This window comes from Puntigrus tetrazona, chromosome 22, assembly GCF_018831695.1.
Source record: "Puntigrus tetrazona isolate hp1 chromosome 22, ASM1883169v1, whole genome shotgun sequence".
In the NCBI taxonomy this organism is placed as follows: Eukaryota; Metazoa; Chordata; class Actinopteri; order Cypriniformes; family Cyprinidae; genus Puntigrus; species Puntigrus tetrazona.
The window spans coordinates 2,800,369-2,825,411 of NC_056720.1; the positions used below are offsets into that span (position 1 = coordinate 2,800,369).

Genomic DNA, 25,043 nt, shown 5'->3' on the forward strand with positions numbered 1-25,043 from the left:
AACACGTAATCATATTCATTGCGGACAGATATAGAGTTTAACAGTTTGTAAAGTTTTGTTTTCAAGGAGTTTAAATTAAAATCACATTCTAAAAATATTTTCATTTTAAAATTGTAAACTTTCATACTGATAAGAATAACGTAAATTATAGTCATTGCAGACAAATATAGACGTTAACAGTTTGTAAAGTCTTGTTCTCAAGGAGTTTAAATTGTTAAAATCACATTCAAATTTTTTTTTTACATTTTTAAATTGTAAACTTTCGTAGAAATTGTAAAAATTCCGTAAATTATAGTAACTGCGGACAGATATAGACTCTAATAGTCTCCGGATCCCGTTGTTTTCTCACCCATGCAGTCGTTGTTGTGCGTCAGCTCGAAGCCGGGGAAGCACAGGCAGTTGTAGGAGCCCACGGTGTTTTTACAGGTGCCGTTTCCACACGGCTGCCGCTCGCACTCGTCGATATCTGCCAGGAAACAGCGAGATTCAGACACGGCTGGGAGCGGAGGCGGGCCGAAGGGCGCCGAGGACACTCACCCATACACATGGTCTGGTCCGGCGTGGTCTTGAAGCCGTTGTGGCACAGACAGCGGAAGCTGCCCTGAGTGTCGATGCACTCGCCGTGACTGCAGACGTTCGGGATCTCATGGCACTCGTTGCGGTCTGAACAAACAACAGCAGCAACAGTTACAGACAGCTCTTTATCCATATATTAAAAAAACGCAATGAAAAATGTATATGTTTTAAATAGGGGTAGTAATAAAATACAATTACGTTAAGTTTAAATGATGGCGAAATAATGATTTAAGCAGCCGTTACATAAAATAAAACAAATAATTTAAGCTTAAAATAAAAATAATGTCACATTTAAAAAAGTCATTAGGCGGCTTTTTGAAGGCATAAAATTAAATGAAATACAATTAAATAATTCAATAGATAGTCCTAGGTTGGTTTTTGACGTGGCATTCAAATAGTTCAAAAGCAGTGCATATTTGCATAAAATAAAAATAAAAAAACTAATGAAAAATAAAAAGCTATATATATATATATATAAAACTGAAGCAGAGGTTAAGGTTAAGATGTTAAGCAGATTGTTTTTGAATATATGGTATTCAAATGCAGGGTCTATTTAAATAAAACATTCAGAAAAAATCTATTTGCATCAAATAAAGTAATTAATTTTTTTATATATATAAAAACTAAATAATACAAATAATTAAGCAGCCATTAGATGACCTGGTCTTTTAAGGTGTGGCTTTCAAATTCAGTTTTCTTTATTTTATTTTAATAAAAATATTTTTATTTAAATTAATTTACTAAAATTGTATTTTATTTCTAATTTTTGGTAATAATTTTAGATTGATGCGAACAAACTTCCCTGTTCTTCCATCTTTTTACTTTGAACTCTCCATTTCAGTTTTATTCTCTTGCGCTCTATTCGTTCACTAACTGCTTTGTTTTCTTTCGAAAAATTTTTTTTTTTTTATTTTATTCAGCCTGAATTTGAACGCCACAACTTAAAAAATGAACACCCACGATCGTGAGTCAAAATCATTTACATTTTAGGAATTTAGTTTACTATTTAATTGTATTTAGTAAATTTTCGCAATTTTTAAAAATGTAAAAAAAAAAGACGTAAAAAAAAAATGCAAAGCGCAAATCTCACCGATGCAGGCTCCGCTGGGCGACAGCTTGAACCCGGCCGAACACTCGCAGCGGTAGCTCCCGGGGATGTTGATGCAGTTGGCGTTTCTCTGGCACAGGTTGTCGCCGCTGTTGCACTCGTCGATGTCTGCAACGAACAGACGGCGTGAGTCAAGAGAGAGAACGCCGCGGCCTTCGGCACAGAGGCTCTGGCGCCACACTACCTTCGCAGATGAGCAGGATGTTGTTGTAGCTGAAGCCCATAGGACACTCGCAGCGGAAACTGCCGATCTGGTTGATGCAGACGCCGTTCGCGCAGATCCCCGGGATTTCGCGACACTCGTCGATATCTGAGGGAGATGAAAGCCGGTAAACGGACAGGTCCTTGATTCCGATTGGCTGAGCCGAGTTCGAAGCCGTTGTAAAATACTCTACAGACGCACACGCCTTTGTTCGTTTACATTGGTGTGTTGCTCGGCAACCGCTGCGTTAAAATTGTAAACTTTCGTACTGATAAAAATAACGTACCTTATATTAATTACGGACAGATATAGACTTTAACGGTTTGTAAAGTTTAGTTTTCAAGCAGTTTAAATGAAAATCACATTCTAAAAAATGTTACATTTTTTTAAATTGTAAACTTTCGTACTGATAAAAATTACGCAAATTATAGTCATTGCGGACAGATATAGACTTTAACAGGTTGTAAAGTTTTGTTCTCAAGGAGATTAAATTGTTAAAATCGCATTCTAAAAAATTAAAAATTTGAAAATTGTATTTCGTACTAATAAAAATAACGCAAATTATAGTAATTGCGGACAGATACAGACTTTAGCAGTTTGTAAAGTTTTGTGTTTAAAGAGTTTAAATGGTTAAAATTACAGCTGAGTTCGAAGCCGTTGTAAAATACTCTACAGACGCACGCCTTTGTTCGTTTACATTGGTGTGTTGCTCGGCGACTGCTGCGTTCCAACCGCAACCGTTTTAGAATTAAATGGTTAAAATCGCATTCTAAAAAATGTTAAAATTGTAAACTTGTGTACTGATAAAAATAACGTACCTTATATTAATTACGGACAGATATAGACTTTAACGGTTTGTAAAGTTTAGTTTTCAAGCAGTTTAAATGAAAATCACATTCTAAAAAATGTTACATTTTTTTAAATTGTAAACTTTCGTACTGATAAAAATTACGCAAATTATAGTCATTGCGGACAGATATAGACTTTAACGGTTTGTAAAGTTTTGTGTTCAAAGAGTTTAAATGGTTAAAATTACAGCCGAGTTCGAAGCCGTTGTAAAATACTCTACAGACGCACGCCTTTGTTCGTTTACATTGGTGTGTTGCTCGGCGACCGCTGCGTTCCAACCGTTTTAGAATAATGTTTTTCATTCGTAGCATTACGTTTCATTTCCTGTTTCAAAACTTTACCACGTATACAGATCGATCTTTCAAGGGAATAAAGGTGACATTTATTTATGAAACGGATCGATACGGCTCTTGATTCTGATTGGTTGAAACGAGCTGTTGTAAAACACTCTACTAACGTAAACCTTTGTTAACGCTGTGTGTTGCTCGGCAACCATTGCGTTCCAACCACAGGAACTACTTTTTTTTTTATTGATATCATTACACTTTATTTGCAGTTTTATTTTGTAAAACCTTACTACATGCACAGAAATAAAACACAGCCAAAGCATATTAGTGTTTAAAAGAGCTTGAGCTGTTTGCGCGACTCACCGATGGGTTTTCCGGTATGAATGTCGATGATGAACCCTGGAGCCTGGTTTCCACACAGCAGCTGATACTCGGCTGCAGGAGATATAATACAGGGCACTTATACTTGAACTTGGGACTTTCAATGTTACACGCGTCCAAACTAAAACCCCACAGTAGTTTTACTGCTTAAAAATACGTTTACAATTAAATTTTATTTAGTTTAATTCAAAAATAGACTGAATCGTAACGCACACTGTTTTTATTTCACTCCATATGTGTGTGTGTATGTATATATATATATATATATATATATATATATATATATATATATATATATATATATATATGCACAGTTTTTTTTCATATACTCATTTATTTATATTTTTATTTTATGCTAACTAAATTTATTTTATACTATTAAACTGTATTTTATGCAAAGCTAAGCAATGAAAACATTTCCGGAAATTTAATAACACTTTCTCAGAAAGCATAATGACCACCTAATGACTGCTTCTATATTATTATTATTTTTATTTTACGCAGTGGAAAAACTGCCCAAATTTCAATTCCAAACCCTCAGAAAGTATGATATATATTTATTAAATTCCATGTAGTGCAACACATTCAATTAAATGTAATAATTTAATTTAATTTAATAATTTAATTCTACGCTAAGTAATGCAAATGCAGTATAAATCTAAATATATGTTATTTTCTAAATGGATTTTATGCAATGAATTTTGTTTTATATCATTTATTTTTTATTTTTATGCAATGCATTTTGTTTTATATCATTTATTTTTTTATTTATATGCAATGCATTTTGTTTTATATCATAAATTTTTTTATTTTTATGCAATGCATTTCGTTTTATATCATTTATTTTTTTATTTATATGCAATGCATTTTGTTTTATATCATAAATTTTTTTATTTTTATGCAATGCATTTCGTTTTATATCATTTATTTTTATTTTTATGCAATGCATTTTGTTTTATATCATTTATTTTTTTATTTTTATGCAATGCATTTTGTTTTATATAATATTTTTGTTTATTTTTATGCAATGCATTTCGTTTTATATCATTAATTTTTTTTTATTTTTATGCAATGCATTTCGTTTTATATCATTTATTTTTTATTTTTATGCAATGCATTTCGTTTTATATCATTCATTTTTTTATTTTTATGCAATGCATTTTGTTTTATATCATTCATTTTTTTATTTTTATGCAATGCATTTTGTTTTATATCATTCATTTATTTTTATGCAATGCATTTTGTTTTATATCACTTATTTTTAAAACGTTTTAATGCAATGCAGGCGTTCTCAGCGCTGTTTAGCGCCCGCTCTCGTCACACTCACAGGTGGCCGGCGTGGGACAGGCCTCGCAGGGTCTGTTCCAGGCTTTGCCCACGTTATAGGCGCAGCAGCACATCTTCTTGGTCATGTTGAAGGAGAGCTCGTTCTCGCAGGTGTCGTTGAAGTTGCGGTAGCACACGCTCTTTCTCATGTCTGTGAAGCAGAAAGGTACGGATGAGCTCGGGAAGCTCAGGCTCGGTCCTAACGTCTCTCCGGGCGGCTCTTACCCATGCAGTTGTTTCCTCCGTTCACCTGCATGTACTCGGGCGGACAGACGCAGGTGTAGTTTCCCAGCGTGTTGTAGCAGGTTCCTGGACCACAGATGCCGATGTGCGCCGTGCATTCATCAATATCTGAGAGAACCGTCAGAAAATAGATATAGTGTTAGCAATATCATAAACTTTAAATTACTCAATTTCTTCAATAGTAAAAGATTCAAATAAAAGCTAAAATTTGTAAAAATTTTAAAAACATTAAAAATATATAAATTAAAATATATAATTTTTAAATATAAATTAAATGATTAATTATTAAATAAAATATGAAATAATATATAATAATGTATTATAAACTACTTATTTTTATAATTTTTTTCTTTTATTTGTTTAAAATTACACAATGTAATAAAAAAATTCAGATAAAACTACATTTAAATTATTGAAATATTACTATAAAGTGCTCTATATAAATAAACATAAATTCATAAAAATAAATTAAAAATGTAAAAAAACAATTACACATTGTTATATTTAATGTCAGTATAAATATTTTTAAACATTTTATAAAGATTTTAATAAATTTGGATGTAATTATTGTTATTCACTTAAAAAGAAATCCACATTAAATTATTCAAGTATGAATTCACTGAAATTAAAATATTCTAATTTATTATAAAGTATGCATTTTCATTAAAATCAAACAATTATGAATTAGTAATACCTAATTGATAAAACCGTTATATCAATTATTTAATTACATTTAATTATTAGAATATTTACATACATTTTGTACACTTTTATTAAAATTAAAGTTCATTTTAATTTAAAGTTAATTTTATATATATATATATATATATATATATATATATATATTAATATTTTAATAAAATTATGTTGTTAATAATTTAATAAAAGTTAATTTGATTTTATCATACATTTAATATAATCATTAAGTTGTTTACTTTAATTATTTTTAACCAATATTTCCAAGTAAACGTAAATTAAAACAAATAAACATCAATTAATCAAATAAATAAATGACTTCATTAAATTGAATTAAATGACTAAAAAGTCAACCGGACCTTCGCAGATGCGGGTCTCCTCGTTGAGGTAGTATCCGGCGGGACACTCGCACTGGAAGCTGCCGAAGGTGTTGACGCAGTTTCCTCCCTGACACAGACCGGGCAGCTCCTGGCACTCGTCGATGTCTGCGCGGCAGAGAAAGATCGTTAATGAACGCGTCGTTAGACTCGAAGCGCTGAGCTCTTGATCTTCCTCTTACCCTCCAGGATGACGGTGATGGGATTGGGTCGGAAACCCTCTCCTCCGGGACACAGCGTCTTGTACTCAGCTGTGAGGAGACACAGGGATCATCAGTACAGGTAGGACAGAACCAGTTTATGGCGTTTCTACTTGAACCGATATTTCGAGGAAACTGAGCGAAAGCTGTTATAATGACGATTATATATGTGCGCATTACTATTAAATGATAGTAAATGAGAGTAAAAATGTGGGAATTCAAGTTTTAGGTGGTTTTAGGTAACAGCCGATGGGAAAACAGCTAAATATTTACCGATATATCGGCCAAGAAACTAAGGCAAGACTAAAAAAAAGTGGATATATAAAAAAAATAATAATTGTATATATTCTTAATCAAATAGAGCTGATGTAACGGGTGTATCTTGTGTTTTTGTTACACATTAGAAATAAAAAAAATTAAATAATTAAAATTAAATGCTTCGGCTGACTGTAAAAATAGCTAAACATTTACAGATATATCGGTCTCTTCTTCCACATTACGAGAAGCTAAAATAAGAATAAAAATAATAATAATAACTGTATATATTAATAAAAATGTATTGGTGGGAAATGTACCGATATATCGGTTTCTTATTTGTATTTTGTTACACTCTACCCGAAACTAAAATAAAGGTGGAATAAACATAATAATAATAATAATTGTATATAGTATTAAAAAGTATGGGCTGATGGGAAAATAGCTAAATATTTACTGACATAAGAAACTAAAATAATGATTATATGTATAGCTCCGTAAACGTCGCTATAGATCCGTATCAATATATAAAAAAATTAGCGCTGTAACCGAAGTCAATACTGCATGTAATTCTTTTATGGTACATAATATTTACTTAATACTATTTATTGATTTTTGAGATAAATGTATCATTTTGACCCATATAATGTCTACTGCTGATTGGTTTGTCTTGTTTAGCTTTCTGCCCGTGATTCCTGGCCCCTGAGAAAGGTGTAGTTCGTACTGGAGTTGATGGGCGGGCAGAGTTCGCAGGGGTTGCCCCAGGCTCCGCCCAGCGAGCAGCAGCAGGACGCGCGGGTCACGCCCACCCCGATCTCAGCGCTGCAGGAGATGCCCCCGTCGCCGCGGTCCAGCGTGTCCAGGAAGCAGTTCCCCACCCGCGTGTCTGACAGAGAACGGAGGGAAGCCGCGTTACGATCACAGTGAAGGCCGCGAGCGAATCAGAGCGAAAGGGCCGGGGCCCTTACCCACACAGCCCACCCCCGACGGGTTCAGCTCGAAGTCCGGCGGGCAGTTGCACAGGTAGCTGCCGGGCAGATTCACGCACACGCCGTTGATGCAGTTCACGGGGTCGAAGCACTCGTTGATGTCTGCCGAAGAGAGACGAGCGAGACGCCAAAGTCAGAAACAAGGCGGAGCTTCACTACAAACTTGAAAATCGATTTAAACGTAGCGATATAAGTACTTGATTCGGTTCAGCACGCGACTACGCAGCTAAAAAAAAATCGTCAATTTTAAACGTGCATTTATTCAATTGAATTACTAAACGAATTATTTAAATAATAAACTAAATGTTACAAATGCAGTAGACAATTACGTCATTAAAACGCTTTCATTGTTCTATTTAAATTAAAAAAGTTTGTTGAAATAGTTACTTAACATTGAAACTAAATGCATTTAATGAAGTAAAATTAAACGTACTTAACATTTATCTTAGAAATAAAATAAACTGTGTCCGTGATGATCAAAACGTTGATGCATTCGCATGCTGCACGACAAAATAATGTAAAATTAATTAAAAAGTTATATATTAATATATTTTATAATTTTTTTAATAAAATTTTTATAATTTAAAATTGATTCATTAAAATGTAATTCTTGCATTTTTAACAAATAAACAAACTAAAAAAATAATATTTGTAATTAAATAGTGAATCTATGCAATCTATGTCAAATTATTGAAATACAATGAATCTAACTTTACATAAATGTAATATATTTAGTTGTATTTTTTGTTCATATTTGATTTAATAAATTGCACATAAATGTTTATAAAATAAATCAAGAAAAAATACATATTTTATTAAACTGTATTTAATTTTTTTAATAATTTTAAAATAAATTTTGAATATAACAATTTAATTTAGCATTATTTATTTATTATTTGAACGTAAACTACAAAAAAAAAGAAAAGAATAATTTACAAAAATGTTAGCTTACGTTCACACTTGTTGTAATTAATATAGTCTTTCACGATGATTCAGGAGTGTGTGTGTGTGTGTGTGTGTGTCTCACCTGTGCAGTTTCCTCCGCTGCGGTCCAGCTCGTAGCCGTAGTCGCAGACGCAGCGAAACATTCCCGGCAGGTTCTGACACGATCCGAACACGCAGATGTTCTGGAAGTTACACTCGTCGATGTCTGGACGACACACACACAGCGGATCGAGTGAGTGTGTGTGTCTGTGTGAGTGTGTCTGTGTGTGTGTGTGTGTGTGTGTGTGTGTGTGTGTGTGTGTGTGTGTGTGTGTGTGTGTGTGTGTGTGTGTGTGTGTCTGTGTGTGTGTGTGTGTGTGTGTGTCTGTGTGACTGTGTGTGTGTGTGTGTGTGTGTGTGTGTGTGTTGTTACCCTGGCAGGCCTTGCTGTCTTCGGTCGGGGTGAAGCCCATCTCACACTCGCAGCGATATCCTCCCGGCGCGTTCAGACACTGACCGTTCTCACACAGATTCACGTTATCAGCGCACTCGTCCATGTCTGCAGAGAAATACACAACCAGCAAATTAAATTATACGTGTGTGTGTGTGTGTGTATATATGTGTGTGTGTATATATATGTGTGTGTATATACATGTGTGTGTGTGTGTTTAATTACAAGAAAGACAAATTAAATAAACGTTGCAAAAAAATAAAATATACAAAGTAAATATGGAAAATTATTATAAAAAACTGTAATTATAAGTAAAAGGTTACTTATAGGTAAAGATTTCTTCATAAGATTACCTTTTGAAGTAAAGTTGATTTTTTTAAATTAAATTTAAGTAAACTTTTTTTTACACAAATACAAATAATAACACAAAATAAATTGAGATTTCTTACCAGTAAATTTTATAGTCAGTAAATTTCATTTACTTATATATAACTGAGGTAATGATTACATTTTACGATTACGTTTAGATTATGAATTACTCAAACGAATATGAATGTAAACATAATTACCTCATTAAAAGTTAAATTAAAGATGATTTTTACTATTTAATTTACAGTAAAAAAATAACTTTACCGTATTGCTGTGTAATAAAACGAATTGCACAGACAAAATAAATGAAAAATCGACAACAAAACTAATTTGGTCATGTACGCTCAGAATACTTCCTAACTAAAGATAATTTTTATTTAAAGTAAAAATGCAAAGCAAACAACAACGTGCTAAAACGAAGGCGTGATACCGGAGCAGGTGAAGCCGTCGCCGTTGAAGCCCTCTTTGCAGGCGCAGCGGTACGATCCCGGCGTGTTCATGCACTCGGCGTTGGGGTTACAGCTGTGTTCCTCCGTCACGCACTCGTCCACATCTGCAGAGACGCGCAACGCAGCGTTAAACCGCATTCGGCGCACGTAACGGCGAGCCGAGGCGCGTCACTCACCGACGCACTTGATCCCGTCGCCCTCCCAGCCGTCGCGGCAGCGGCACTTGAAGCTCCCCGGGACGTTGACGCAGGAGGCGTGCATGTCGCAGTTATGGGCGCCGATCTCGCACTCGTCGATATCTGGCGCAAAACAAACACTTTAGAGGACGTTTGTGTATATATGTGTGTGTAAGATAAAACAGAGACAAATTAAACAAACATTGCAATAAAAGAAAATATACGAAGTAAAAATTATTAGTAATTATTAGTAAAAGATTACTTGTACTTTTCATAAGATTACATTTTTAAGTAAAGATTTTATTAAATTTAAGTAAAAAAAAAAAAATTACACGAATTCAGATTTCTTACCAGTAAATTTTATAGTAAAAATTTCATAAAAGTAAAGGATTACTCGGGTAACGATTACATTTTAAGATTACGTTCAGGTTATGAATTACTCAAACGAATATTAATTTAAACATTAAGTTCATAGCGGATCATAACTACCGCATTAAAAGTTCAATTAGGCCGCGTTACCTGTGCACCCGGTGGAGCCCTTCTTGACGAAGTATCCCAGCTGGCAGTGGCAGATGAACGAGCCTTTGGTGTTTTCACAGTCGCCGTGCAGACAGATGTTGGGGTTCAGATCGCACTCGTTGACGTCTGGACGAATACGACACACGTGAGTGGCATTGCACCGGTTCAAATATCGAAGTATAATGGAAAAATATGCAAAAAAAATCAAGCTAACTTTGATTGACATGCATTAAATTAAATCGTTATTTTATTCGTTTAAAATTAAGCACGCAAAACCATCGGTACGTTTAATAAGGTTACTGCATAATTGCAATGATTATTTATTAATTGGCAAATTATTGTAAATGACAAGAAATACATTCGAATGATTTGATTATTTAACAGTAAAAATACATTCGAATTAAATCAAGGATACGACATCAATCAAATGATGTCAAATGATCAGATTTAAAGTAAATGTTTGGTTAATTGCAGTAATCATAAAAAAAGAAAATGATGCAAACATACAAATAAGCAATAAAATGGCTAGAAAAAAATTGATTCGTATTGCATTAAATAAATCAAGGTAAATAAAAGTAAATTGGATTTTTTTTATTTAAAAGGTAAACAAAAAAACTAGTGAAATAGTACATTAACAATAATGTATGTAATGAGTAATAATGTCAACTTTAATTCAAAGTAAAGCATTACTATTTTTATTATTAATTTAAAAGTTAATTATAAATATAATTTAGTTTAAGCCAATAGTAAATGTAAAAATATTTATAATAATAATTAAATAAAGGTTACTAAGCAGTAAAATGAAATGATGTACATAACTTTCGAGCCTTTTTTACGTTTTTACTTGAATAAAAATACAACAAACTAACATAATTCATAAAAAGAAATGAATCAAGGTTAACTAATTATTAAAATGACATTTTTCCCATTTAAATTACACAGGTTATTAAGACTGATGAATTAATTTACTACTTTTTTTTCATTATTTAGATTACAAAATAAATGAATAAAGGTGACTGTAAAATTGTTTAAAAATAAAATTATCTGAACATGTTTATTATTTAAGAGTATAATATACACCAGTCCATGCTAGTTGAGTTTCTTATCTCTCTCTCACACACACACGCACACACACACACACACACACACACACACACACACACACACACACACACACACACACACGCACACACACACACACACACACACACACACACACACACACACACACACACACACACACACACACATGTCAGAACCCGTTAGTCTCACCGATGCATGTGCGCATGTCCATGGAGGCCATGAAACCGTCGTAGCAGAGGCAGCGATATTCTCCAGGGATGTTCGTACACTGGCCGCCATCGCAGATGTCTGGTGTGTCTTCACACTCGTCGATGTCTATGGAAGAGTGTGTGTGTGTGTGTGTGTGTGTTAGAGTCGCACAATTCTGGATAAACTGATAATCACATTTTTTTCCCCCGTCTCAAATAGAGATCACGATTAAAAAAATAATAATAACCAAATAACGTGTGAAAGAAATATCTGCTGCAGTCTATTTAAAAGTATTTAATTTGAACAAATTATTAAACAATTTAATAAAGGTGACCCTGGAGCACAAAAGCGGTCATAAGCGATAGTCGATAAGGCAAATCGACCAGATCCAGAGGCAAAATATGTATTTATAACATATTTAATACACCAATTGTGTAGTATTATGATGAAAAAGTGGTTGGAATGAGCGATTCGGTTATTAAATGTTCGACTCGTGGTAAACGAATAAAGCCTGTTTAAAAGTGTTTAATTTGAATGAAATATAAAAATTCTAATATAGCATATATCATAGTATTATTAAAATGATGAAAAAGTGGCTGGACGACCAATTCCGTGACTTGATTTGTTTCATTATCGTACGATTCAGTGTTTTTTGAACAAATCTTTTGAACGAGTGACTCAATGAAAAATAGCTGTCGCCACCTACTGGTCAAATAATGCAGTTTCCACAAATGTTATTTGAAGCACAGGTATAAATAATAGCGTGTGGTATTATTTAAATGATTAGTTGTATTATTAATAGAGATGGGCGAATCGTTGGCATTTAGAAATGAGATTGTGTGAGTGTTTGAATAGAGATCGCAGTCTTTTAACGATTAATTGTGTGGCTCTAGTGTGTGTGTGTGTGTGTGTGTGTGTGTGTGTGTTACCGGCGCAGGTCCTGAGGTCGGGCATGAGCGCGTAACCTTCGCTGCAGCTGCATTCGTAACTTCCCTCCGAGTTCGTGCAGTGAGTATCGCAGCCTCCGTTCATGATGGTGCACTCGTCGATGTCTGCGGAAATGCGCTTTTTAAGTAATTTACCGTAAATGCTATACTGTTGTTGAACCATGCTATAGATTGTACTGTACATATTATAGTATTAACAACACTTAATGTTAACGAATGCTACAGCGCGCTGTGGTGTTAACTATAACGCAACTGTAATAAATACGGTAATATACTTTTTTAATACAGTAATACGTTTTTAATACAGTAAACTACCGTATTGTATAATATACCCTTCTAAAAAGTAAAAATGCAGTACAGTATTGAGTAAAGTAGTTTGTTTATATTACTATAGTTGTTAGAAACGGTAAAATTATCGTAACTAATAATAATACGGTATAATCGGAGGTTTCTCACCCACACAGCCCTGTCTGTCGGGCGTCACCTGGTATCCCGTGTCACAGGAGCACTGATAGGTGCCCACCATATTCACACACTGACCGTTCCTGCACAGGTTATCACTCAGCTGACACTCGTTCACATCTGAAGAAGAAGAACAAGCGACGCGTGAGGCGAACGTTTGGCTACGCGCATCAAAAACGTCAAGACGTCAAAAGAGTCACAAAAGCGAGTCTACGAAAGCACATTAAATGTAATGTTTTGAATTCAAGTTTTTGGATAATAAAATGTCAAAATTTGGTTTAATGAATGCTACAGTGTAACACAATATTTACGTAAAAATTCAAACAACACGCTTATTCCTACTTTGTACATATTAAAATATGTAAAAAATATTCAGTTTTAAATTAGTAAAAAAATCTTGTAGACAAATGAGCAAAACCTAGGATAGTGGCAAAACTGATAGTATAATATAGTAATAGTATTTAGCATAGTAATTAGTCTTTTAATGCGTTTTTATTGTAAATATGCCTGACAGTATTATTATGCTGAATGACATTTTAGGCAAAAAAACATACACGCATAATTAACATGATTAAATAAACAAGTCTTAAGCTATAATTTTTTATAAATTAAATTAATAGTTATTAATTACGTATCAATAAACTGGTAAAACTGGTATATATGTCGTTTAAAATATGGATAGCTGGTTGGATCATCAAAAAAAATGCAATTAAGTAAAATCATTCAAATGTTTTGTAAATGATGAGTAGTGTTGATTTATACGCAGTTAAGGCCCTTTCACGATAACTATAAAGAAAACAATATTAGCGTCCACACAGGTCTGCTGCTTTAAATTCTTGAGCTCGTTAAAGCAGGATTGATTCTGATTGGCTGTCAATGTTTATATCGTTCATCAAAATCTTTCCGAAAAGGATATCGTTTCTCCGTGCCTTTATTGTTATCTTTGTGGCTCTGCTAATCATTAATATTATAAACGATTTCTAGTTTTTAGAGCTAACTATATTACTGTTGCCTTTGCGGTCGTCGTGCTTGGTTCACTTCACCTTCGCAGGCCGAGGCTTCTGTGCTCAGCTGGTGACCCGGAGGACAGTCGCACTCGTAACTGCCCTCGGTGTTCAGACACGTCCCGCCGCGGCACAGCAGGGGGTCGCGCTCGCACTCGTCGATGTCTGCGGGACAGAGACAGAGAGAGACGGCGTGTAAGCCAGGCTTTTCGCAGGCCGCTGAGAACGTCCAGGGTTCGAGCCTCACCCATGCAGTTCTTCATCATCATGAAGCCGCTCTCGTAGCCGTCGAAGCACTCGCACTCGAAGCTGCCGGGCGTGTTGACGCAGACGCCGTGTCCGCACAGGTCTGGAGAGATCGTACACTCGTCGATATCTGCGGGAGCGAGGGGCACAGCGTGAGCAGGGAGATCAATTCGATCGGCCGCGAATCGAAAAATTGACTTTCTGAATGGTTTCGAACAGCAGATGGCGCTGCGTGCTTTAGCCGTACCATGCTTGCTTACGAACCCTCGCACACACTAAAGTAGATTGGAGCACCACCTGCTGTTAGAATATAAGCTCGATTCCAGAGAGAATCGCGTTGCATTCGGTGGATCTGATAATCAACTCACGGACCGATTCCGCATCGATTTATTTTTCAGTGAAGTACGTGTTTGAACTTTGACCTGTGCAGTTCCTCTCCTCCATGGTGAGGGCGAAGCCGCTGTTGCAGCGGCACTTGAAGCTGCCGATGGTGTTTCGGCACGTCCCGTGAGTGCACAGACCTTTGAAGACCTTGCATTCGTTCACATCTGCAGAGAAACACAGGCTCATGACCTCATTATTCAACACAAAAAGCAATACCGCAAATCTGACTTTCTGTGTATGAAAGTGTTTTTGTAATACTTCGCGATGAAATTGCAGAAACGTGGACAGAAGACCAAAAAAGTGCCTGCTGCGGATATGGTACGGCAGCAAAATTCCTTGCTTATTAAATAAGATTGAGAGTATAATTCCTATAGTTCCTAGTCATATCGGCCTAGAATATCACAACTTTTCATTTTCTGCCAGTCTTACTATACAGTGTAACTACAGAAGACTCGAGATTAAAATAGGAAAAATAAAAACTGGTAATTTTTCTATGAGATTTTTTACTGAAAAATTTGCCTATTTAAAAAAAGAAATTCTTTAATGTAATATATAATATAATTTAATATAATATATCACGACGTATTAACATTGAAATATTATTAAAATATATATTATATAATTTTATAATTCATATTATAAAATAATTGTCTGTTTTTCATAAGTACTGAAATTAATGTCAGTCATTATATATATTTTTAAGTATCGGTATCTATGAGATATTGGAAGCCGATATTTTTAAAAAAATGGTTATACATTAAAAAATGTATCAAAAAAAAAGTATTCAATACATTGATTAAACATTTTAGCTGTGTAACACTGGCCAATATCGGTTATCGGCCAAAACAACATAATTATCGGTATCATATCGGTAGAAATTTTCTCATTTCTATAATAAATGACAGACAGCTGTGATGCTGCACCTTTGTAGAAAGGTCGTCCTGTCAGAATGTCTCCTCGGTTGGCGATTCCAGGTCCCCGTGGGCAGATGGTTTTGAATTCGGGTGTGTTTGGTTTAGGACAGGCCTCACAATCCACGCCCCACGCAGCTCCCACCGTACAGCAGCACATATCCGCACGATACCGGCCCGGTAACGGCTCCACGCACTCGTCCTCGTCCCACTTCATATAGCACTGCTCACTTCGGATGTCTAAAGAACACACAGATCAATGTAAATCACCACTGTTTGGTTCACACATGTTGTTAGTTACAAAAAAAAAGAACGGATTTGTTTTGGATCAGTTGTCCCTTTTAAGCCATAAATCAGGTTGACAGTTTCTGTTTTTGGTTTAAACACATGTTCGTGTTGATGTATTATGCTGTCTGCAGCCAATAAATCAACTAAAGCAATAAATAATTTGAGAAATGAATATGTTTCCATACCAACACATGTTCGTCCGGCTCCGTCCAGCGTAAGTCCCTCCGGACACTCGCATCGGAAAGAGCCCTGTGTGTTCACACAGCGTCCGTTTGTGCACACGCCGGGAAACACCTCACACTCGTTAATATCTAAAGACAGAGCAAAAACGGGGGTGTAACGTCACGCAAAGCTCTTGATAGATAATATGGTTAATGCAGCAAAGCATTGTGGGTAACGTACCTTCACACACAAGTCCCTTCATGCGAGCGAAACCTTTTGAACAGGCTGGATCTGTAAAAAGTACAGGTAAGAATTTTTAGATACTTTATGTATGAGATTGTTTTTGTAAGATTGCATCTTTAAAACAAATATTGATTAATTTAGTAAAAAAAAAAAACAATACATTAAAATTTTGGCTTAAATTAAATTAAATTTGTTTTTTTTTTGACTGAAAATGTTAAATCTTTCACAATAATATTTTTTAATAAATCAAATAGTAATTTAGTTTAAATCATATAAGCACTTTACAATTTACATTTTATATAAAATATCTAAAAATCTAGAATTATTTAGATTCAAATCAAATAATACTAATATTATTTATAATAAATTAATATATTTTTTTAATTAAAAGGTTGCACAATGATCTTTAATAAATTTAATTATTAATTAATTTAATGTAAGTTATATACAAATTTGCAAAACATAAAAAAAAAAAAATTATTTAAATGTAAAAAATAAATAAATATTGTTATTAAAAAATGAATTACCTATGTAACCAAACTGGACTTTTTTTGCATGTTTATAATTAAAAATATTTATATTTATCATTTTGTTTATATTTTGCTCTGTATATATGTTGCATATGAACTAACCAATTTCGCAGCGTTCGCATGGGCTTCCCCAGGCCGCCCCCAGTGTAGAGCAGCACTCAGACTTCAGTGTGGCCCCGTTTATATTCACTTCACAGCGGCCGTCCTGGATATTTAGCCAGCAGGTTCCTTTCATGCTGTCTGCGTGGAGCAAATACGTGAAAGAGAACCAAAAAAGCGTGACAATGACAAATGGACATTCTGACATTTGGAGCGGCTCCCCTGCGGAGAGTCACTGCATTTCTGCAGATATACAAAAACCAACTCTGATATCTAGCGGGATGGGATCACAGTGAGCGTTCATGCTGAAAGCACAAACGCGCGACCTATTGCCTTCATACTCCATTAGTTTCAATCAAACGACGTTCAGTCGCAGACAAAGAATGAAAACCGCCTGGCCAGAAATGAATGAAAGTAACAGAATGATGTTCGGTTACCTCTAAAACCAGAATAAACATCGATGCTAATGCATCTATGCTAATGTTGCGAAATAAACTTAAATAGCGCTTGGTTATAAATTTAGCAGTTGCATTTTAAATATTTTTTACAACACATTTAATAGCCTCTAAACTATCCTTCAGAGATCCACCAATCTCGCTGTTACCGTGGAAACACTCCTGTTAGCCTAAAACCACTTTTCGTACTTACCTACGCAGATGGTATTGGTGGAGTCCAGTTTGCTACCGTGGGAACACTCGCAATTGAAGGAACCAGCTATGTTGCGGCACACGCCATTGATGCAGGGGTTGGAGTCGCATTCGTTGATGTCTGAACAAAAGAACGAAAGGTAAGAACAAAAGATACAACGCATATCATTTCATGTGAAAGATACGAAAAAAACGTAACGCTCGAAAACAAATAATCAGGAGGAAACCTTCGCAAGTTTCAGAGTCAGGTTTGAAAGAGAATCCTTTGGGGCAAGAGCAAGTGTAACTTCCAGGCGTGTTCCTACACATGCCATTGTCGCACAGCAAACGATTCACCAAACATTCGTTAATGTCTGAAAGATACGCAAAAAGTTAACAAAATTCGTTAAAGCACAGACACTACTCATAGGTTTCAGAGCAAGTGTTATGCAAGAAGTCTTTTGTACCTAAAACATAGCAGAAGCTTTGCTACCAAATAAAAAGTTACGTAATAAAAAAAAAATCACGCAACTTACCCACGCAATTCTTGCCGCTAGCGTCGGACTCGTAGCCGATGTTACAGATGCAACGGTAGCTTCCACGCAAGTTCTCACAGATCCCGTTCTGACAGATTTCTGGATCCAAAGCGCATTCGTTGATGTCTACGAAGGAAACGAACACGCTCTGTTAGCATTTAGCATTCATAAAGCAATTAGCAAATTTGCGAAAAACAGATTTACCTCGCCCATCTGCGGTGATTCCAGGTCCACTGCTGCACACTGCCTGAAACTCGGCTGTAAAAAAAACAAACGATGTTAGCTACCTGCTAGCACACGTCAAAGCTAACAAATGTAAGCATCGTTGGTGACTTGAAGGCGTATCGTCGTGGTTTACCAGAGTTGAATGTCGGGCAGGGTTGGCAGGGTTCTCCGAAGCCGTGTTCAGAGTTGGCGCAGCAGCACTCCGACTTCGTCACCGCACCCGGGAATGGACGCGAACACGTGCCCATCTTTATTGCACCGTAGCAGGTGGTGCGCATGTGGGTGTCCACACAGACGCGGCCATCCACGTCTATGGCTAGCCCCGCCGGGCACTCGCAGCGGAAAGAGCCCTCTGTGTTCACGCAGCGCCCGTTCATACAGATGCCCGAGGTCTGGCATTCGTCAATGTCTGTCAAAACGAAATAAAGGAGGAAACGGCGCAAGCCGTTAGAGAACAATACACCGATAATGAATGGTGAGGTCAATGATGGTCACGAGATGCAACAGTTTATGACATTTGACACCACTAACGCAAAAGTCTTCCACCAAAAATCCAAAAACGCAAATGAGTTTTAAACGTTTTAACGAGGGAGCTAATTTCTGAGTTTAACAATTGAAATCAAAACTGACATCAGCGCCAAAGATATCTCAAAAACGCAAAAGAATAGCAGCTTAAATTTCGGACATAACAGACATCATTGCGACGAATTTGTCTTCATGTCACTTTTGAAGTCTTGAAATACAGCTCTGTATTGCTCTATACAACTCTAAACAATCTTGGGGTACAATAATTGTCTTAAGTGAAGCCCAAACATGCTCACCGGTGCAGTAGCGTCCATTGGGCGCCAACGCAAATCCAGGTTTGCAGATACACTTAAAGCTTCCGTCTTCATTGATGCACATGCCGTTGAGGCACATGTTGGTGGTGGCACATTCATCATGATCTACAGGACAAGAAGAAATGATTATTTAAAAATGTTTACATTAACCTGCTATCACCCTCCACCCGCCCCAAACTCCAAAAGAGATTTAAAAAACACTTAAAATGCTCATAAAAACGTTTGTTAAAGTTTGTTAAAGTCGTAGTTTAAGGGCTTACCGACACAGTTTTTCCCGTCGGGACTGATTTCAAAGCCAGCGTTACAGATGCACTGGAAACTTCCATCTGTGTTCACGCAGCGTCCGTTACGGCACATAACGCCGTTCACGATACACTCGTCGATGTCTAAAACCACAGGAACGGATTAGTTACAGTCATCCACTAGAGGGCGCTGGGCTGCGTGAAGTTAAGTTGTGCTGAATTTCACATTATTGACAATAAATTGTGTCATATTGTGTGCAAGATACAGAGCAAAGTGACATTATTATGGTAGATTTATGGTGGGTAATGCAAAACTTTTTCCGAAATAAATAAATATATAATAAATACATTTTTAAATTATATATATATATATATATATATATATATATATATATATATATATATATATAAAATGTATTTTTATTATATATTTATTATTTCCTTTATTTCAAGAAATATTTTAAAAGGTTAAAATGTTAATGTTAAATGTTAAACATTAAAATTACTAAAAAAACCCTGAAAATATTTAAGGCTATACATATATGTTAATGTTATAAAAAAGTAAACTCATAGATATGTTATGAATACATAAATATATGAAGAAGAATTAAATAATCACATAAAAATGACTAAAACATACTAAAATGAAGAGTGAAATATACTAATATATAAATATGTATATGTATGTTTTTCGTATTCTAAGTGAGAAACTAAAAAATTAATAATAATATAAATTAAATAATATCGTAGATATGGGGCAGAACACTAGAAAATTACATAATTATATTTTCTGCTTTATATTTTTTTAGGCCTAAAAAATTCTAAATGGAACAACGTCAGCATTAAATGCGTTCTAACTGAGAAAACACAAAAAGGTTTATTGCATAGAACAGAATTATATCGTGCCACAAACCAATGCAGGCCTGTTTGGTGGGAGTTCCCTGGTATCCCTCGTGACATTTGCAGTGATACGATCCTTGCGTGTTGACACAGTCTCCGTTCACACACGGGTTGCTGACACACTCGTCCACGTCTGAGGGCAGAAATCAGATGCATGCGAGACCATTAACGCCAACGATCGACAGTATGCATTAAAACATCAGCTGCTCATAACCCTGGGGCCTGTGGAAGTCGAGCCAACCGCCTACAGATGGCAGCAGAGGACATTTCAGACGACGCCACTGTTCTTATGTGAAAGCTGAATGCACGGGTTTACCGATGCACTCGCCGCGCACGTCCTGCCGGTATCCCATGTTGCATTCGCAGCGGTAGCTGGTGGGCGTGGGGATGCAGCGGCCGTTCAGGCACAGGTTGGTGAAGTGCTTGCACACGTCGATGGTCGTCTCGTTCAGCTGACCTGAGCACAGACAGGAAGTCACCGTTGAGCTCTTAGCTTCGGACGGGTTAGCTGAAGCCGACCGCTTTCACTCACTGATCTGAATCTTTGGGCCGCCGTTGCCTCCGTTGCCGTTTATGATGGTGTGCTCGCCACCGTAGATGTAGCCGCCGCCGTTTCCGTTATGCGAGGGGCCTTTGCCGTAGCTGCCGATGTTCAGGCCGCCGTTGCCGTCGTGGATGATGCCGCCGCCACCGTTACCGGTGGCAAACGGCAGCCTCTGGATGCAGAGTCGCCGGTATTCATCTGCAAATTAACAATAGATGCTTTTACACTATAGCAGTTCCTATAATTTTATATTTATAAGTAGCAAATTACATTCATTCCTATGTATATTCCTACTTCAAACTTTTTAATAACTATAAAATATTTTTATAAAATATCTTAATATATATAACATATATTGTGTGTATTTTTCTTTTGCAAGTCTCTGCATGTTACCATATAAATACATTTTATTTATATATTTTATATCATTTTATTATACATAGTTTTTTGTACATGCGCTAAAATAATATGTTATGTATACATATCATTATTAACTAAACATGTATAATTTATAATATATTAAATATATGCGATTACATTTTTATAGTTTCACCTGTGTACATACACACAGATTAAAATCAATTGAAATAAACGTTAAACAAAATATATTTAAAATAATAATTAAAAAAAATTATATATATATATATATATATATATATATATATATATATATATATATATATACATTTTATACAAAAAAAAAATATTTAATTAAATATAGATAATATACTCTAATATAAACTCTACTTATAAATTGCTTATAATATATTTAAAATAATAATAAATTTAAAAAAATATATATATATATATATATATATATATATATATATATACACACATATATACATATACATATACACATTTTATATAAAAAATATTTCATTAAATATAGATAAAATAAATCAAACTCTACTTATAAATTGCATATGAAAAAAAAACACAGGAATAATGAACAAAACTAGCTTTGCCTGAGCATTTAAAGAAAGCAGAAAAAGCGAGGAATTGGCAGCCACTCGGCTCATGCATTCCTGTGGAAGACACACGGCTGTGTCAAAGAGGAGGGAAGAGCGTAAAACACAAGGGTGTGAAGATGTGGGAATGAAAGAGAGTGTTTTATTATCCCGAGGGACGATCGCTTTGCTGACCTGACATGTATTTATCGTGATTTTGTGGTGAGGTACAGCATGTCTGGAGCGATTCTTCAAAGGATGCTACATAAAGGTCAAACGCTTGCATATCTAAAGAAATTCCTCCTTTGAAATTGTGTTTTTATTGTAATACAGTACGAGGAGAGTCAACACTCATTTCAGCGTATTATGACAGGCTCATAATGTGCTTTAAAATACATTAAATACATTAAAATACCAAAAAAAAATCCATTTAATACAGTAATACTTGCTGTCGTTTTCAAAACCAAAAGCTTCAAAAAGCTCTACAAACCTAAAAAGCTCATTTTGAATGTATATGTTATATTAGCATACAGATGTTAGCCGCTAACAGACATTGACTAAAAGTTCTAAGTATATTTATACAAAGGTTAGCCTCAAAGCTAATAGATGTGGACTAGGTTTTAAAAACCTATTTTAAAATGTGTATTTGTGCTAATTGTTATGTATGCTAACATACAGATGCTAACAGACACGGACCTATAAACTTCATAAAAGCTCTAAAAAGTTGTAAAAAGCACATAAATGTGCATATAAACTAAATATATATATTTTTAAAGTATGCTAGCATACATACGTTAGCCTCAAAACGTACAGAGATGGATTATAGCCCCCAAAAAGCTTATTAAGTTAATTTCAAAGGTGAATTTACATGAAATATCTTTTAGTAAAATGCTAGCACATAGACTTCGAAGCTAATAGTCACTGACTAAAAACTGACAGTGACTGTCAACGTTCATATTTGTAGCATTAGCAGAAGTAACAGTTATGGTTGACTTGGTGATTGAACACTGGTGATTAGCATTAGCCCACTCACCCGATCCTCTGACGGGGCACATCTCTGGGATGTGTCCGAGGGCCCAGCAGCGGCCCGTGTCACAGCAGCACTGCATCTTCGTGTACTGACCAGACAGTTCGCTCGCACAGCGGCCATTCGCTAAAGTCGAGAAACACGTACCGACGCGATGATCTGTGAGAGAGGACAATAGAGATATCAGAAATGCTACTGTTTTCGCATCGTTTGCGTTCTTATGCACTTTGTAGTATGTTCAAAAATAATAGGTGCACTTTAAAAATCGTAATCTTGGATACTCAATGCACTGAACTGTTGCAGCTTTAATTACCTTGCGAAGGGAGAGTCTCTAATTATTAATGACAAAATATCAAAAATTTGTACTCTACATGGTCGACAAGTGCATAGAGTATTACATCAACTATTATTTTAACTCCCCTTTTTGACTCGAATTGCCAAAAGTGGTGACATTTATACCAATTTATTAACTCCACGAATGTTCTCGTCGCATGTACAGTCAGGTCTGTGCATGCCCTTTTACACGGTCCCCTAGCAGGAAGTTAATTTATGAAGTGGGAGCCTGAGAAAGCCACTGGAGGACTGAAAACGTACAGGCTTGCGATGGGACGTTTCGCTCAAGTCAAGGTCAACGAGGGGGGGCTGGTTGCGATAGGGTGCGTACACTGCGACATTAGCATGAACGAACCATGTAAAAGGGGAGGGGGGGTGAGAGTCGATTAACTCGGCTAATGAGCCAGCACTCTGCCATAAATCAAGTCCATGTGGAGCAATCTCAGCCAATTACGTCGGGCATAAGAAACCCTTCGTCTGGAGGTCGCAGGCGCACACTCCCGAACGATAGCCTCTTGGGATCGACCCGACCTGAGGGGGGCACGGTGGGTTTCACAAGCATGGTGATGGGAAACTGGCTTCAATTGGAACCAGACCTTCTCTCGAGCCTCAAAGAGGGATTTTTCGTGTTCGCATTGGGGCCCCGCGGCGCATTAACGCTGATTAGCGTCAGGCCAAATGATTCCCCACGGCCTGGTTTTGCAAAATGCAGCGCACCAACGCAAAGACGCCACAGACTTTTGCGCCACCTTTGGTTTCTGGCCTCAAACAAGGTCTAAATAGCTTGTTGTTGGTTACTAATAGCATGCTTCGCCTTTGGAATAAAATGAATTGTGGGCAATTACGAAAGTCAATTTTGATTTCACGTCAACCTTCAAACATTCTCCCATGACATCATGCTCCCAAAACCATTTTGGCTTCCTAGAGTCTTAAATGTAGAACATGTAGAAAAACATGAGGGCTGCCCGCATTCTCCACCACGGCGGGGATCCATATGTACAGTCAACGTTTGCCGTAATTCCACACAGGTTTCTGGGAACAAACGAAGGCCATGTCAGCGCGTCATCTAGGGCCGATATCTCACGTTTCTTTATTTGCACCCGGGGACCCGACAGATCACCGGGTTACGAAAGACATATGCGGTGGCGGGAGTGAGAAACTCAAGACCGTATAAAAAGAGAAAGGAGTGGGAGCGAAACGGACAGCGAAGAGAAAAGGCAGAGGAGACGCCAGAGTCAACAGTGCCTCTGCCTCACTGTACTGGAATGTTAGCAGGAGGAAATAGCATCCATGTGACTCTGTTTTCACCGTTGTCCTTTGGCGACTGATCCCCCGAGACCGGATGAGACCGAGCGAGACTTGTTCTCCAAAAGAAACCAACAAACTCTCTCACCCGAAGTCTCAAAGTAAAGAAAGACTAGTCCGTTTGGATTGCGCTTTTAAAGGCAATGTGCAACAGTATCGCAATTAAACACATTCGCATTTGCCAGTGCATCAAAAGAAAAACCGTGAATTGTTGCATTCGTGAAATCATCCAGATATTTGGAAAACCGAAAATGCTAATTTACAAAGACATCTGTTTCCCAGAGCAGATTCTTATTGGAAGAACATTTTACCTGAATGATTTACATGTGTGCGAAAATTGTTGCATTCGTTATTATAAACCAAATACGTTTCCATGTAGATGATTTGTGAAACCACAATTGGTTTTACAAACAGTTTTCCTAATGCCAATTTATGAAGAAATTTCATCTGTGTTTCCCAAAATGTTTTGATTAAAGCTTACAAAAACAAAATTGGATTTTATTGAAAACGACAACAATTGTAAGCATGAATATGGCATCTTTTACCTGACCAATTTTGTACAAAGTTTTATTAGTTTGTAAATTGTCGCAT

At 36.1% G+C, this 25,043-nt stretch overlaps 1 protein-coding gene and 1 long non-coding RNA gene across 2 annotated transcripts in view; one reads left to right on the forward strand and one right to left on the reverse strand.

Annotated features, from left to right (window-relative positions):
* The window catches only part of fbn2b (fibrillin 2b), a 64,882-nt gene that overhangs the window by 15,691 nt on the left and 24,148 nt on the right, over positions 1 to 25,043 (reverse strand). The window contains exons 10-46 of the mRNA XM_043223082.1: positions 22,821 to 22,973; positions 20,826 to 21,035; positions 20,610 to 20,750; positions 20,307 to 20,426; positions 19,412 to 19,537; positions 19,134 to 19,256; positions 18,446 to 18,721; positions 18,292 to 18,345; positions 18,088 to 18,213; positions 17,800 to 17,925; positions 17,574 to 17,693; positions 16,929 to 17,066; positions 16,294 to 16,344; positions 16,077 to 16,202; positions 15,616 to 15,843; positions 14,731 to 14,856; positions 14,310 to 14,438; positions 14,102 to 14,227; positions 13,053 to 13,178; positions 12,579 to 12,701; positions 11,650 to 11,775; positions 10,378 to 10,503; positions 9,859 to 9,981; positions 9,664 to 9,786; positions 8,847 to 8,972; positions 8,517 to 8,639; positions 7,469 to 7,591; positions 7,225 to 7,386; positions 6,228 to 6,296; positions 6,028 to 6,153; positions 4,955 to 5,080; positions 4,731 to 4,880; positions 3,386 to 3,457; positions 1,869 to 1,994; positions 1,667 to 1,792; positions 538 to 663; positions 350 to 466 (exon numbers count right to left, since the gene is read on the reverse strand). Of these exons, the coding sequence (XP_043079017.1) occupies positions 350 to 466; positions 538 to 663; positions 1,667 to 1,792; positions 1,869 to 1,994; positions 3,386 to 3,457; positions 4,731 to 4,880; positions 4,955 to 5,080; positions 6,028 to 6,153; positions 6,228 to 6,296; positions 7,225 to 7,386; positions 7,469 to 7,591; positions 8,517 to 8,639; positions 8,847 to 8,972; positions 9,664 to 9,786; positions 9,859 to 9,981; positions 10,378 to 10,503; positions 11,650 to 11,775; positions 12,579 to 12,701; positions 13,053 to 13,178; positions 14,102 to 14,227; positions 14,310 to 14,438; positions 14,731 to 14,856; positions 15,616 to 15,843; positions 16,077 to 16,202; positions 16,294 to 16,344; positions 16,929 to 17,066; positions 17,574 to 17,693; positions 17,800 to 17,925; positions 18,088 to 18,213; positions 18,292 to 18,345; positions 18,446 to 18,721; positions 19,134 to 19,256; positions 19,412 to 19,537; positions 20,307 to 20,426; positions 20,610 to 20,750; positions 20,826 to 21,035; positions 22,821 to 22,973 (4,818 nt within the window). The remainder of the gene's footprint in view (positions 1 to 349; positions 467 to 537; positions 664 to 1,666; positions 1,793 to 1,868; positions 1,995 to 3,385; positions 3,458 to 4,730; positions 4,881 to 4,954; positions 5,081 to 6,027; positions 6,154 to 6,227; positions 6,297 to 7,224; positions 7,387 to 7,468; positions 7,592 to 8,516; positions 8,640 to 8,846; positions 8,973 to 9,663; positions 9,787 to 9,858; positions 9,982 to 10,377; positions 10,504 to 11,649; positions 11,776 to 12,578; positions 12,702 to 13,052; positions 13,179 to 14,101; positions 14,228 to 14,309; positions 14,439 to 14,730; positions 14,857 to 15,615; positions 15,844 to 16,076; positions 16,203 to 16,293; positions 16,345 to 16,928; positions 17,067 to 17,573; positions 17,694 to 17,799; positions 17,926 to 18,087; positions 18,214 to 18,291; positions 18,346 to 18,445; positions 18,722 to 19,133; positions 19,257 to 19,411; positions 19,538 to 20,306; positions 20,427 to 20,609; positions 20,751 to 20,825; positions 21,036 to 22,820; positions 22,974 to 25,043) is intronic.
* LOC122327636 overlaps positions 6,235 to 25,043 on the forward strand; it is a 49,482-nt gene continuing 30,673 nt past the window's right edge. The window contains exons 1-4 of the long non-coding RNA XR_006247702.1: positions 6,235 to 6,327; positions 7,179 to 7,523; positions 8,525 to 8,666; positions 17,582 to 17,712. This is a non-coding gene — a long non-coding RNA (uncharacterized LOC122327636). The remainder of the gene's footprint in view (positions 6,328 to 7,178; positions 7,524 to 8,524; positions 8,667 to 17,581; positions 17,713 to 25,043) is intronic.